General features: G+C 44.1%; 1 protein-coding gene across 1 annotated transcript in view; it reads left to right on the top strand.

Annotated features, from left to right (window-relative positions):
- Positions 1-6,764: 6,764 nt before the first annotated feature.
- BMP7 (bone morphogenetic protein 7) overlaps positions 6,765-15,114 on the top strand; it is a 41,728-nt gene continuing 33,378 nt past the window's right edge. The window contains exon 1 of the mRNA XM_053958861.1: positions 6,765-7,278. Within this exon, the coding sequence (XP_053814836.1) occupies positions 6,765-7,278 (514 nt within the window). The remainder of the gene's footprint in view (positions 7,279-15,114) is intronic.

A 15,114-nucleotide genomic window follows, 5' to 3' on the forward strand; every position in this document is an offset into this window, starting at 1 on the left:
ATGCTTTTTGGGTGCCTTGAACAACAAAAACAACAGATTCTCTCTTGCGGTCAGACCACCAGAGCGGAGTAAAGTGCAGTAACTCTGAGAGTTTCTGCCCCATGTTCTGCTCTGCTTGTCCTTTTGAAAGGGGGCTCAATGAAGAGCCTTGTTGAGACCTCCGCTGGTGCCACTGTTTATAGAGGGGGTCATTAGGAACAGTTTAGTCAGAACAAAAGGGGTTTTGTTTCTATTGTCCCGCTTGCAGTTTGACGATGTCTTAACTGAAAAATTATCTTAATAGTCTAACAGTATATATTCGCCTATGGGGCTCAGACAACTGCAGAAAGGGCTTTGGATGAATGCTGAAAAGATGCACTTGACAAAGCCAACTCAGTGCACGCTGAGCACCATTTAGGAAGCGCATTTGTTCTGACTGAAAACTTAGAAGTGCCAGTCTCGGAAAGATAAACTGCAGCACTGCGCTTCCAACTAAAGCACCCTCCACAAAAGGGGCAGCGGTGACACCGAGCGCTCCACAGCCAGCCACGGGGAGCCCCTGGGTGGGTGCAAACACGCACACCTCCATCTGCTCACACAGTGCTGCGCCAGCACACGCCAGCAGAGGAAACTGGCTCTTCAGATTATTTTAAAATCCTCCTGATTCGTGATTTTGTGCTGCTAAAGGTCTGGGCGATTGCTTCACGCAGCCACTTGTAATGTGGCAAACCTCCTGGAGCCTTCCCCCAGCCCTGCAGAACTGGGGCCAAGCCCTGCTACCCTGCTCTGCTTGGGAGGGGATTTTTGTGGCCAGGGCTTTGGAGAATCAAATGAATCTCCAGCCTCCATCTTCCTCCAGACTGGTTCAGAAACGCTGCTATAAATCACCACAGATATAAAGAAAGTTATTTTAGAGGCAGAACCAGAAAGAAAAAAATGCACATTGTGTCTCTGCAGCCCCATGCAGCTTGGAATTGGCAGCTCAAAACTTCCAATTGGAGTGGCTCTAATGTGTATTCAAAATAAACTGTGAAAATAATTGTTCCTATGGAAATGAAATATAAATAAAAGTAGGAGCTGAGACCATATAAGATAATGTTGGACCAAATTCTGTTTCCTGCTTATTGAAATGCACAAGATAAGCCTCAACAGGAGAGAAGCTGCGGGGTGCAGCTGTTGTATATAATCCTGCTTCCTACAGACCTGTAAAACCAGCAGTCTCCAAAGATCTCTCTGCTCCAGCAACACGAGTTTTATGATTCAGGGGCATGGTACATATGGTTTAGCATACACACCCCAATTTTCCATGCAACCTCCCCTGTTAGGATTACTAATACTTGTGGCATGAGTAGTTTGTACAGCAGCTGTGCAAGGGTTATGCAAGCATTTATGTACACATTGGAATAAAGGCACAAAATAATGGTTCTTTTGAGGTATTACTCTGCACCTGCCTGGAGAGAGAAAGTAAAGACGTCCAAATTCATCCCACTGCATTCACAGGTCGGGATCAGTTATTTTGTTCCCTTTGAAAAAAATGGATTTGTTTTATATGCCTTTTGTCCAGTATAAAAAATAGCAAACGTCTCTGCCTTTAGTGAATGCAAACAGCAGAAAACTGAAAAAGACATAAATATATGTTAATAAGAAGAATCCTGAATGCCTGTAGGAGCAAAGATCACCATTTATTTAAGAAAATGTAACAGCTAAGCAGATTTTCAGAGGCACATTTCCAAGGTGCAGCAGCACAACTCAAATCCGCTCCCAACAGTGACGTCCGAGCTCGTGCCCAGCTTAGCTTTTCACAAATATGAGCCTGAGATCTCAGACGTTCAGATTACAATGTTACCAACGAAGGAAATACCTGGGCTTGTGCCAAAAGCGTCAACCAAATCAAGTGTGCACACAATAATTTAATAGTACAAAATTAAATTCAGTTTTCTCCGAGCTGCTTTGGCAATATTGGAGTCTACATTAAACAATACTCCCAGCCTGTATCCATGCTGCAGAAATAGATTAGTTACATAAAGTTTAAAGAGATGATTGAAGTGCACTGGTGTATGTATGCATGCTCATACCAATATATAAACATATATAGAAAATATAGCACATGCCAATATTCAGTTTGTATATAAATGTATAATAAATGTAAAAATGCAAAAGTTTCAGTAACATGAACTCATTTCTAATGTTCTCTGAAGTAAACAGCAATAAAAGGATCCCCATGGCATTCCAGTTTTAGGAAGTGAAGGGCTGAACTGTGAAGGACTGAACTTTGTCCACCTTCACCAGTTGATGAACATTAAATTCAGTGCCATAGCCCCATTTCATAAATCCTAAAATTCTATTTTAGCTTTCACTGGCATCCTCAGAAGTAATAATGCCTTTTTCACACCCCAAAACACAGATTTCATTTCTGACTCTCCTCTGATCAGTAGCATTGAGAATCAACACTTAATTTTTATAACGTGATCAGTATTTTCCAACAGAGCACAGCTCGACCCAAATCTGTACAAATTCCTGGATTAGAGGTAATATAATGGCTTTATCCATAACATGATTAACTTCATGTTGGTGAATATGTTCTCAGTAATAACGCTGGAGAGATTACTAGAAACTTTTGATAAGAATAATCAAAAACAGCGTAACAAAATATGTGAGCGAATTATCCATTCTTATACAAATAATAATGCTATTATTTTTGCTGTATTAATGTTTTTCATGCAAAGAGCATAGACAAACAGCTCAAAATTCCCCAAACACATGCTAAGTTTAGTGAGACTATTTGGAAGGAGAAAAAAGTTTGCTATAATTTAGGAGCTGCACTTTGTTCAAGACAAATGAGAGAAGATGCAAACCAGAATGGAAAAGAACCATGGTTAAAGTTAAAAAGAGGACATCAAAGTAGGAAGACAAGGAGCTTGAAGCTGAATCAGCAGAAAAGAGGACAAAATGCTTTGTGTCTAATTTTTGAGAAGTCACTAAATGAGTTTCTGAGCAGAACCCACACTTTTTACTGCCCGTTTGGTAGAACTGAATGCAAATGGCCAAATTCTGCCCTTGGCATATGCCTCACATGGGTACATGAGAATGACAAATTCACCAAGCACAAACCTGTACATTTTTGTTCATGTTTTTAAATCAGCCCCTTTATTTATCTCCTAAATACACGCTTCCAAATATTCTGTCTTCCACGCAAACAGAAAAATGGTAGTAGTTGTTACTAAACTTGGGTAAGAGCGTGCACACAAAGCTCACAGAGATCAAAAAGTTACTCAGTTGGCAATGTGGCTTGTGCAGAACCCCAGAAACTTTGGGAGTCTGTTTTTATAGAAAGTATCTGAAGCAGCAAGCGCCAACAAACAGGGATTACTTCACCACAAGCATTTAGCTTTCCTTCTCAAGAAGAGGAGGCTACACAAAAGAAGTAGAGAAGACTAAGAGGAAAAACTGGTTTCTTAATTGATCCAGGAAGGAGGAGGAAAAAGACAGTGACATGAAGGTGCCAATATTTCAGCAGCCTGTGTGGAACTGATCCTACAGGAAGCAGGATAGGGTTTACACAGCAGGCAGGAAAGGAGGGAAGAGAAAGACGTTGTCCATGAAAAAAGGTACAAACTGGATTGCCTTTCTGTTTGAAAGGTATTTGAAATTCAAGCTCAGATCTGAGGGCTGAACCACTGCAGTTTGAGCTGCATCATCCTTTATTGTATCCAGCAGAATAAATGCTGCCCTTTGTTGTGTCCCAAAGCAAGATGAAGGCAAGAGCTGAGGACTTCACATCAAAAAGTTATTCTTTAACAAACTCACTTTCTCATCCCATGCTGTTGGCATGGTTTTGTTACGCTCTTTCAAGTACCTCCATTGCCAATTATCATGCATTTATTAAAAAGTGTACGGTGCAGCAGGATCATAGAAAATACTGTATAAAAGAGAAAACTTTCCCAACTGCTCCTGTGAAAGCACAGGTTACAGTTGCAACATGGCCCCTCTTTTAAGAGTATATCCTGCATTAAATCAGAATATAGCTAAATGTGGCCTAACCCAGACCACTTGGACAAAACAAGAAGGAAATAGTTTCAAACATCACTTTTTCAATAAATTTGTCAAATCCAGAGTTTCAAGGTTTAGTTTTTGTCCTCTGTTCTTTCTCCAGTGACACCTACAGAGCAGTTACCTAAGGTGTTAACGAGTGAGCAGAGAAACCTCCCACACTTTTCCTTTTCTTTCTCTCAGAACACAACATTGACCTGAAGTTTAGTCAGTTTTTAAATGGGAGTTACAAGCAATTCCGGTACAAGTAATTTAGGCAGCAGAGACACCTGCTCTCCAGCCCACTGTTCCATCCTTGCACACTTTTTCATCTCATATCCATGCCAAAGGCAAGGCTCCTTGTCCTACTGCTGCTTGATGAAAGGCCAACACTCACAACTCTGGGAAAACAGTCTACAAGGAACAAAAAAAAAAAAGGGAAGAGAAATCAAGTTGTCTGCAGCTGAAAGGGAGAGCAGAGAGATCCCAAATCATCTGTCTGCCCTTCCTACGGCAGCCTGACCCAGACACCCTCTCCTTGCCCCCAGCTGTGCATTCCTGTGGCCTCCCTCGTTCCACCACAGCATGGAGTCAGTCAGAACAAGAAGCTGATCCAGCAGAAAATTATTTCAGCAAATACACAAATGGTTAAAAACCAAAATATTTTAAAAACAGAATCAGCTTTCTGACCTGGGAACAAGTGTTGGTACCGGCACTGCAGAGGGGTGGGGTTGCACAGTTGAAGGTCCAGGCTGGGGTGGGATGAGAAAACAAAGATCTTTCTCAGGGGGAGCCTGGCTTTAAATCAGCTTAAATTGATCTAGAAACCACACCCTCGGCAAGGAAGAAATTTAGGCAAATGTATGCGTGGTGAAGAGCAGGTTAGTGCTGCTCCTCAGGAAGTACAAAAGATGCTGGAGAGTTTGATCTTAACTGGGCAGCCAAAAATCAACTGCTGGGTACTGGTGTTTGCATCAGTGGGAGCACTGGGAAGGCAGCTACAGGGGGGGGTTTTGAGCAGCACCAGTGAGTGCAGGAAGTGCTTTCATGTTACCTAAGGTGGATGTAGCTCCACAACCTCTCTGCCCCCTTCAGCCTCCCCAGACTTGAGCCATTCCTAAACATGTGTTAAGTCTGAGCTGAGGGTTTAATGCTGGTTCCACCACTATTTCAGTAGTGCCATGAGTAATTTCTATGTGATGCCTCAGTTTCCCTGTTATTAAGAGGTGCACATGCATGCCTACAATCACATTATATCATTCATCACAACTCCCATGCAGTTTTTTGACTGGCTACCTGCTGTTCACACCAAGATTTGAAACATAAAGAACAAAAAGAAGTGCTGAATATTAGTTTCCGAAAGAGTTGCGGGACCTGGTGCTGGATACTACCAGATGTTGCTTGTCTGAAAATATTAGAGGAACAATCTATCAAAAAACGCCCCCCAAAAACGCTGACTTGCTTTATCCTCCACCCCTTTTCTTCCTCCTTTGCCTGAGGAATTAATGTCAGCATAAACTTAATGTATATATGTATGATTTCTGAGGTTACCTCAGCCTCCATTCAGTGACCCAAATACACTATCCTGACTTCCCCTTCTTTCCAAGTAAGATTTGGGAAGCATTGGTTTACATTTGTCACCTGATATTATTATTATTATTTTTTAATTATTATTATTATTAATTACTATTGTAGCAGACATCTAGCTGGGCTAATAGGGACTGGGGTTCCATTACTGTAGATGTTGCACCCACTGAGTTTAAAAAGTCATTGCTTTAAGAAGCTGACAATCTGTTTCAAGGCAATATCCCAAAAATGGCATGTACCAGGAGCAGAAGGAGATGGGAATGCAAGGGTGCAGGGTAATGGCATAAACCACCCGTGTGCACAGGTTGATAGTTACATTTCAAGTAAATGTTCCTGGTTTTACCATTCTTAGAGAATATCTCCCCCTTCGGATTTCTAACGCTTCTCCATTAACTCTCCCCACTGCCAGCTGGAAAAAGTGACCCGGGGCTCCGTGCACAGAGACACACATACGTGTCTATGTAGGTGAATATATAATCATCGCGTTTTAAATTATTTAATGGAGTTGGTTTTGTCACGGGCAGTCTCTTCTAATCTGAACTTGTTAAAAAAAAAAAAAAGAGTAGGCAGGAAAAAGAAGTGTGTACTCGTGCTTGTGCAGACGGCCGATGTACTCGCATCTATAAAGTCTGTGGGAGTTTGGGCCCCTTCCTTATCCATAAACCGCCCTCTCTCCTGGGTTGTCTTCTCCTTAATGACGTTCACGGCAATTTAGGCGCTCGGGACCGGCTCAGCCTCTCGCCGAGCCCGCAGCCTCCACAAACATCCTGAAAAGCAACCTGAGCAGACGTCCCTCCTCGAGGCAGTTCCAGGGATTTTCTCTCCCAAGCGGTTTGGAGCGGGCGAGCGAGAGAGAGCGCTTGGGTTTTTGCTGCCTGCTCCTCCCACCAGAGACACCCTCCCGCCGCTCCCCGCCGAGCCGCGCCGCTCACACGGCTCCGCCGCGGCGTGCGGGACGCGGGCAGAGCGCTCCGCTCCCGCTGCCGCCGCCGCCGCCGGGGGAAGCGCCTCGGGCCGCCGCCGCCGCCGCCGCCGCCGCCGCCGCCCCGTCCATGGGCCGGTGCCGCTGATCAGCCCCCGCTGCCGCCGCCGCCTCGGGCCATGAGCGGGCTGCGGCGCCTCCGCGGGGGCTGAGCGCGGGGCCGCCCGTCCGTCCGCGCCCCCCGCGCATGCCGGTGGCGGGGCGCGTCCCGCGGCGGGGCAGCCCCGCGCCCCCCGCGCCGCCCCGCAGCCGCCGCCGCCGCGCCGCGATGCCGGTGGCGGGGCGCGGGCAGCCCGCCTCCTGGCTGCTGGTGCTGGGCGCCGCCGCGCCCGCCCTCTGGCTGCGCTGCGTGCTCGCCGACTTCACGGTGGACAACGAGGTGCACTCCAGCTTCATCCACCGGCGGCTGCGCGGCCCCGAGCGCCGCGAGATGCAGCGGGAGATCCTCTCCATCCTCGGCCTGCCGCACCGCCCGCGGCCGCACCTCCACGGCAAGCACAACTCGGCCCCCATGTTCATGCTGGACCTTTACAATGCCATGTCCGTGGAGGAGGGGGCGGCGGGGGCCGCCGCCGAGGACGGCGAGGGCTTCTCCTACCCCTACAAGCCCATCTTCAGCACCCAGGGGCCGCCTCTGGCCAGCCTGCAGGACAGCAACTTCCTCACCGAGGCTGACATGGTCATGAGCTTCGTCAACTTGGGTGAGTGCCGGTCTCGGCGGGGCTGGGACCGGGGCAACCGGGCAGGGAACCGTACCAGGGGGAGGCTGGAGCGGGGACCTGGCCAGCGACGGGAGGACAGGGGCCGGCGGCGCAGGCGGCCCCGGCTGGGAGCTGTTTCCCAGCGGGTCAGGTGGGTGACAGCCCACCTGGGCAAGGAAGGGCAGGTAGCGGCCCTCGGCAGGGTGGCTGCTTTGCCAGGCGGTAATTGAGTGGCATCGACGGGGAGAGGGCTCTGACTTCCCCTCACAGCGTTTGGACAGCCACGAGCTCTCCCCACGCTCCACACACGCCGAAACGCTGAGTGAGGTCTTTGTCGTCCACTCCCTTTGATAGCTGCTGCACGTCAGAAATGGGATTTGCAGGTAGGAGTTGAACAGGACGATTAGCAGGTCTGCTCCACATCCCACACCGCCAAGGAAGACACGAAAGCCAGGCAGGAGCACGGCACGGGTCCCGCACGGCTCCCGGTGCCGGGCTGGTGCTCCTGCGGGCTGCGGAGCCACCGGGGCTGCGGGGACGGATGGTTGGGACGGTTCCCTGCGGCATCCCAGCGCCGCGCTCCCTCGGCCGGAGGGGCTGAGCTGCTCGCACATGTTTTCCTAATGGCTTGGGAGGGATTCCACAGTAAATCCTTATTTAGTCCTGCAGCTTTTCCTGTTGACCCCAGTTTATGCCGCTAACTCGCCTCTTTTCACAAGCACATGTGGATGGGTTTATGCAAACGATACGAGAGTTGGCACGCTTTGTATGCGCCTCACTAGGCCTCTCTAATTGGATGCCACGGCCCAATCTGATTTCTATTTGCTCGCTGCAGATTGCACACCCGTGTGGACTGACTTGGCCGGATTTGAGTAAAACATTGTCAGGGTGCGCATTCTATTTTAAATGTATAATTATAGACCTGGCTCGCTCTATCCGTTTTTAGACCTCATCATGTGTGGCTCTCCAACCACACACGTACAGACTGGGTGCCTGCAAGTTCAAGGCAGAACCTGAATTGTATTTCCAAAACAAGATCAGCTCAGACGGTCCCAAACAAAGGGAAACGCAAAGTGCAAGAGGAGCACACCTCTGGCACATAACCTGCCAGGAATTACAGACCCCCATCTCCAATAAACCCATTAACACCTTTATGGGTATCACTGTTCTGGACACTTCCACTGTCTGGAACTTCAGAGGCAGCAAAGATTAAATCACCACCTAAACCACCACCTCTCTAATCCCAGCACTTTAACTAACTTGAAAAGCTCAGCAGCTGTAAAGGCTCTGTGACACACGTTAATAATTATTAGACACGGTAGCCATCCCGGCACAATTCTTGCATGATAAGGAGCCACGGGACGCTGTGGGAGAGCTCTAGTTTGCATGAGCTGCGCCTCCTTATTAACTGCCATAAGCTTCACAGTGGGAAGCTCGGAATTACATCTGGCCCGGGGGCTGTGCTCTATGAGGGCTGGTGCTTTCCATTTGGAATTACAGTGTTTGTCTAGTCACTGCTAGATACTTAAGCCGATGAGCAATGATACATTTAAAATCGAATATTTGAGCAGTCAAAAGTACCAATAGCAGTCAAATATTTGACTTTAAAGATAAGGGTGACCTTGCTAACACTGTTCTCCGTGGTTCTTGGGTCCTACACCGAGTGCAAGGAGAGTCCTGAGTAGAAGACAAAAGATGTTCAAATAACAATAGCGAAATTCATTCTTTGCTTTCCATTTCAGTAGAGAGGAAAGAACCTTATGAAACATGTAAGTACATAATGGGAGGGAGTTTAGCTCTGCTCCTCAGGTGTAGTAATTTACTGAATCATCAGTGAAACTGCAGCGCTCCCGTCCCACACTGCCGATGCAAGGAAGAGTCTCCTTGTCAGCTCATGTAAGAGTTATAAGAAAGAATTAATATTAAGGCCACTGATGATTTTGAATACAAAGGAGTGGAATCGATCCATAAATGTGAAATAAAAGTTGCATTTTGGATACGTCTGTGTCTACGTGAGAACTTTGTATGCAGCAGGTTTTACCTGTATAAGCCATAATCTCTGATAATCGACATCCTGATGCAGTTTGGTGACTGCAGTGGATATATTCATTCATTTCAACCCACCAGGTTTTGTTGTCAGCTTAGAAATGCAGGAGTGTTCTTTGTGCAAAATCCTAAATGATTGTGTTATTTAATTGCTCTCAGTAGTAAGAGCACAAGCAAAGCCCAGTAGTTTTAAGGACAGGTGGAATTATGACCAGCAAGGCACATTTTGGAGGTTTATTTGTGCTGTTTTGTTCCCTTGTCAACAGTGCATGCCAGGACGAGTTTAAAAAGGACACAGATCTATAATAGCTTTCTTCATCGCTGTGCACACCTTTCATCCCATTATAGTCATTGCCCTTTCATCTTTATAGGACAAAGGCAGGCTTGTTTATGGAGGTTTTAATGAATTAGAGCAGCCACTCACTCCGTATATAATCAAACACACCACCTGCTTTGAGACATACAGTTTTCTATGACGTTCAGGGAAAATTAGAAGATCTATTGTAGAACTGAATTTTTTTGGAGACTTTCTACAATGATCCTTTTTAAAGCAGAGCTGAATTCCTAAATGCAGACTGTAGTAAACTGTGTCCTACTTTTGTAAGAGATACTCTGTGAGCATTGCATTTCACAGGTAGGCTTTTATTACTATACCAGAGCCATCACAATGAGGAAGTGTCACAGCATAATAAAGTTTCATTTTAGCATGGAGGAAGTAATAGCGAATAAAGAAATAATACTTTGAAATTTCAGTCAATATGAAATGGTAATTCCAGGCTTCTAAATGCTAATCTACAAAAGCACTTTTTTGGCCTTAAGTATATTTTTCATCCATCTAGTTGTATAACTTCAGAGGGAATAATATTTTTAAAAAACTACATTGCAGGATTTACTGGGCTACACAGTAAAAACCCCAACAACAAACCCCACACATGTTGATTTCTATGGAGATACTGTGTATGTTTAGTCCAGAAAATTTATGCTGGGTATTGGTAGGGAGGAACCAGAATACAGGTGCTCCGTTTTAGGTAGCTTTGTACTAAGCAAAGTTTTACTTACTGTAAAATCCTGACAACTAATTAGATTTAGATTTATAACCAGTTAATTTACAGGCTACATTTTGCCTTAGCTTACACCTGTGCTAAGATGAATTGGGAATGGAGTTGTGTCAAGAATGAAGTTATTTGTAAATTAAAAGAGAATTTAGCCACAGTGGTCTGACTAAGTTAGCCAGTTAATTACTGGCTAATTTTGTAAAATTTATTGCTATAATTTTAGCATTTGGAATTTAATTTCAGATCCTGTCCAATACAGTTTACAAACGGATCCATTTTAGGAACTGAAAAAATGCAAAGCATTTTCTGCACAAATTTAATTTCAAGTTTATAAACAGCAGCTAAGGAGTAAACATCCTCTAGATGACTTAGGCCTTCTAAAAATAATTGCGTTGTCCTTATGCTGGTAAACTTGCCTTGGTAAACAGACTTGCTTCGAATATTTTTAAAAGAGTCGGCACAAGTGATATGCAATTTGTTAATTTGTCTCGTGGTTGATTATAAAATGAACAACGTTGTTTAATCCTGGCAAAAAAAAGAAGGGGGGGGAATTAGTCATTCTTGGAAGGAGCACTTGAAAGTGGCTTTTGTTAATATAAATCAAGAAGCTGAAGAGCCCCCAAGTTTCCTTTTATTTCATACCATCTGGCTATCCTTTTTGTTGACAAGTGTTTGGCATAGAGAACCATCTCTTTGCCCTTTAATAACAGTCTTTAACACTGTAGGGTATTAGAAAAAGATTCTATAACAGTTAAAAAATTTCCTTCGGGGAATACTTTATAAAGTGAGCACGGGCTGCAGGCATTTGCAGCTGTAACCTGGCTTGTGTTAAAATTTGGAAGGGGCTGCCTTGCATTCCAGCTCACTACAGGCCTTCATTGGTGTACAGCCAAAGGTTAATATAGATGTCACACAGTTTTTCTTTGGAGAGCCTCAGATATAAGAGTACACGTACAGCTGTGTTTTTAGTAACCCTTTCATAATCACTCCTTTTAAACCTCATTTTCCTGCTTGTATAAATCAAAGATTTTCAAGGATATTTGACCTGGATTTGAACTTATTTGATCTTCACATATTTCCCACTTGAAACAAAGCAGATTAAAAGTTAGCCCTGGATGCCTGGTCCCGATCACATGGTTTGTCCATACATTAGGCCAAACCCTCGGCTTTTTTTTTTTCTTCTCTTCCACCTAACGCTGTTAAAAGCTCTCAAGCCTGAACAGGTACATCCCATAATTGTTTTGGGCAGCATGGATATGTGCAGCCCTTGGTGGTGTAACACTGGCTAAGGCAGAAAGCTCGCAGCCAAGTAAAGGTATGAAGGACCATGCAGCAAGTGACCGGCAGGTTTTCTCTGAATGGGCAGACCCATCCCAGAGAGAATTTAATTAATTTTCTAATTTCCAGGTGTCAAACAGCAGAACAGGACAGGAACTATTTACCTCTGCCATGTGGGTGTGCTGGGAGCAGAGAAAAGAGCAGCTAAGGGTAGATGTCCTCACGCAAGGAAGAAGGACCTGGAAATTGTCCCCATCCGCTGGCACACGGCGGATTTATCCCAGAGCAGGGTCTTTCCTCTGCTCCCACACAGGCTGTCCTGGGGGGGTGAATCCCCCTCTGTGAGCTGCAGTTTAGAAGCCAAAACACAACAGCTCTTAAAGGGCTTTGAAGGAGACAAGCCTTGATGGCCAGGTCTTGTGATGCCAGTAACAGGAGCTGGGCACCAGTGGAGCAGGCAGGACCTGCTCCCAGTGCTCCCAGTTGTGCCATGCCTGTGTCTCTGTGTGTGTGTGTGTGTGTGTGTGTCCCAGCACTCACCCTGCAAAGGAGCTTTAACGGCCTCTGGACAGGCAGCACAAAACCAGGCACTGCATTCCCTGGAAATAAGCCTGAAACACATTTTCGGGTCGGCGGGGAGAGACGTGTGAGAGAAGGTTACACAAGTGGTTGGAAACATTAATTAAAAAAAAGATTATAACTATTAAAGCCCAGTCAGAGCCGTTGACAGGCTCCTTTTAAATAGGACACTGTGATGTTTTAGTTTAATACATTCTGGCAGTGTCACCGGGGTTAAGGCTAATACTGGGATGTGTGGATCCTGTCATGTTATTGTCAGGAGGAATGCAGGGATTAGGTTTGAGAGTGGCGGTGGGTGAGTGCTGCAGCTGTGTACACTTATTATAAAAGATTTAAGTCCCACTGGTAAAATCAATATATTAAATTGCAAGAGCCCCTGTTTTTAATTAGTTTAAATCAAATATACGGTTAGTGCCATTAGGGCTGCTATCCTTGAATCAAGTGAGGAAATGCTAATATTTATATGGAAACTGTTAATTCGTGGTTAAAATGATAACACACTTAGTTTTATGCCTCTAAATTGTCCTAACTGGATGAATACCAGTGAGAAGTTGCAATGATGGATGAAGTCATCTGAGCAAGAACACAAGTAAGCAAATTTTGATAGCATGCCAGATAAGGAGACTACCTGTTGATATACAGCATTAAGAGACCAGGATATTTTAAACCCTTTCCAATCCTCCTCTCTAGGGCCTACATCAAAGTACTTTTATGAATTAACTACATATATATCAAAAATACATACCATACTATATATAAATAAAATATGCTATTTTATATATGTATATTTCTTCTCTAAATGGAAGAAACTTCTAAAGAAATGAGAGAGCTGTTTAAATTAGTTTCAGGATGAAGATTTTCCTTCACAACTGTTTGAAATAAACGAGACTACACACAAGGACTAATCACATGGATAAAGTTCTGCACATGCTTAAGTTTGGAAAAATGGACACCCAAGAGACAATTCTTGGCTGGGTCTTCATTGGTGTAAATTGTCAAATTTCTACTGAAGCTGGCCCTGTGGCCTCATTTATACAACTCTACGTCCAAAGTAATTCCCATAAACTCCCTCTTGATTTACACGAGCACCACTGAGAGCAGAATTGGGCCAAAGAAGTGCCCCTGTGTTGAAATAATGAGCATGCAGTAGTTTCTGCTAGAGCTTCACAGAGTTTTCTCTCCTAATCTTGAAATTGTTTCTGAGGGAAATTTCCTTTGCTGCGAACAATGAAAACATGAACCAGCTCCTATTAGTCACTGCTTATCATTATTAGCCCGATCCATGTTGTTGAACTACAGCTGAATTCCCATCCTTGCAACAAACAGAATTTAGCAAATAATGTTTGACAAAAATGTGAAACTGATATTTCTTAATACAAGACATATTTCATATGGAGAAACTTCAGTGCTGAAAGATTCCTGGTATCAAAATATCTGAATCATAGTACAAATAAACAGCGCCTTGTAAAGGCTGCAGGGCCAAATTCCGTGCTGGAGTAATTCCACTGAAGTTAGTGGAATGGTGCCAGGAGATAAACTGCCATCTAGATTTTTTTGGTGTTGAAGATTTTGTCAGTAAAAATCTTTGCTACAAAAAAGGTTGCAGGTAGCAAAGACTGAGCTGATTTTAATTCAAAAAGGCGTTTTGGAAATCCTTGTTTCATTGATGAGGACCACAAAGGTTACTGAGCCCCCCCCCCCCCCGTATTTGGGTGTATGTTCTATAATTCCATTTTTATACATAAATATACCTGATTTACAGCAGGTAACAGAGAAGCCATCATGGGTGTAATCCCCACCACACTGTGCCTTAGCCCTTCTTTTAAACATTTGTGCCATCTACATCTCAGAGTCAGTGAAAATCCTCCAGTGATCCAGACTGAGTGGATTGAATTAATGGCAACTTTGAGACTACAAGTTTTAGTGTAATTGCTTTATTGTTTTGGAACCAAGATGCTTACAATCCAGTTCCTGTGCAAACATGTTTAACGTGTGTTAATGTGTTTCAAAACCAGACCCTCTCCGCAAAATTCTGCTTTTCATTAATTGACATCAGTAGCATGGTACAGTATTTCAAAGCACTGGCCAAATATAAACTGTGTTTCTAATTTCCTTACTTTCCTGTGTTTGGAATGCCAATGTTAATTTGTTCCCATGGAAGAGTGAGAGCTGCCAGCCACAGTTTTATATAAATGGCTTTACAGTGCAGGGCTGCCAACATTAAATGATACTTAGGAATTTTCATGACATTTTGTATTTAATGCTGTGTGTGTGTGAGAGAGAGAGAAATTGAGGGAGATGTATGGTATGTTGGACAGCACAAGCTCTGATGATCAAGGCAAGTGTTTGCAGAAATTTATCCTTTGAGGAACTGTTACTTAATGTTTCCTCTTATTTAGGATTTTTTAATAATCTGTCAGATACTACACAGCATATTCCTTGTGCCCAGCAAAAAGCTGTTTTGCAGGGAACTTCGTTGCTAACGATCCAAACAATTCCCCCCCACACCCCCCAATAATTTTAGTTATTTATTAATAGATGAGCAGATGGACTTTAGTTTATGTCGTTCCTCTGATCATTCTGAACTAGATTGTAAGAATGTGATATTACTCACCGTGAGAAAATGCAAAAGCAAAAAAAGCTGCCACTACTAAGGAACAGGGGAATTAACTGATTTTGGTTAAACTGCCAACAGGTAATTTTTCTTTAGAAGAATAGGAGCAGCTCGATAAAATCATTTGCCTTTCTTAAAGAAAATCAAGCATTATCATAACTTCTTTAGCGGTATGTCTGCCTTTGTACATAAACCAAATGTGAAGTTCTCTTTAAACAAAGTTTACTTTAAACTGATAACGGTAAAAACAAAGTCTGTTTATGT

Source organism: Vidua chalybeata, chromosome 17 (assembly GCF_026979565.1).
Source record: "Vidua chalybeata isolate OUT-0048 chromosome 17, bVidCha1 merged haplotype, whole genome shotgun sequence".
Lineage (NCBI taxonomy): Eukaryota > Metazoa > Chordata > Aves > Passeriformes > Viduidae > Vidua > Vidua chalybeata.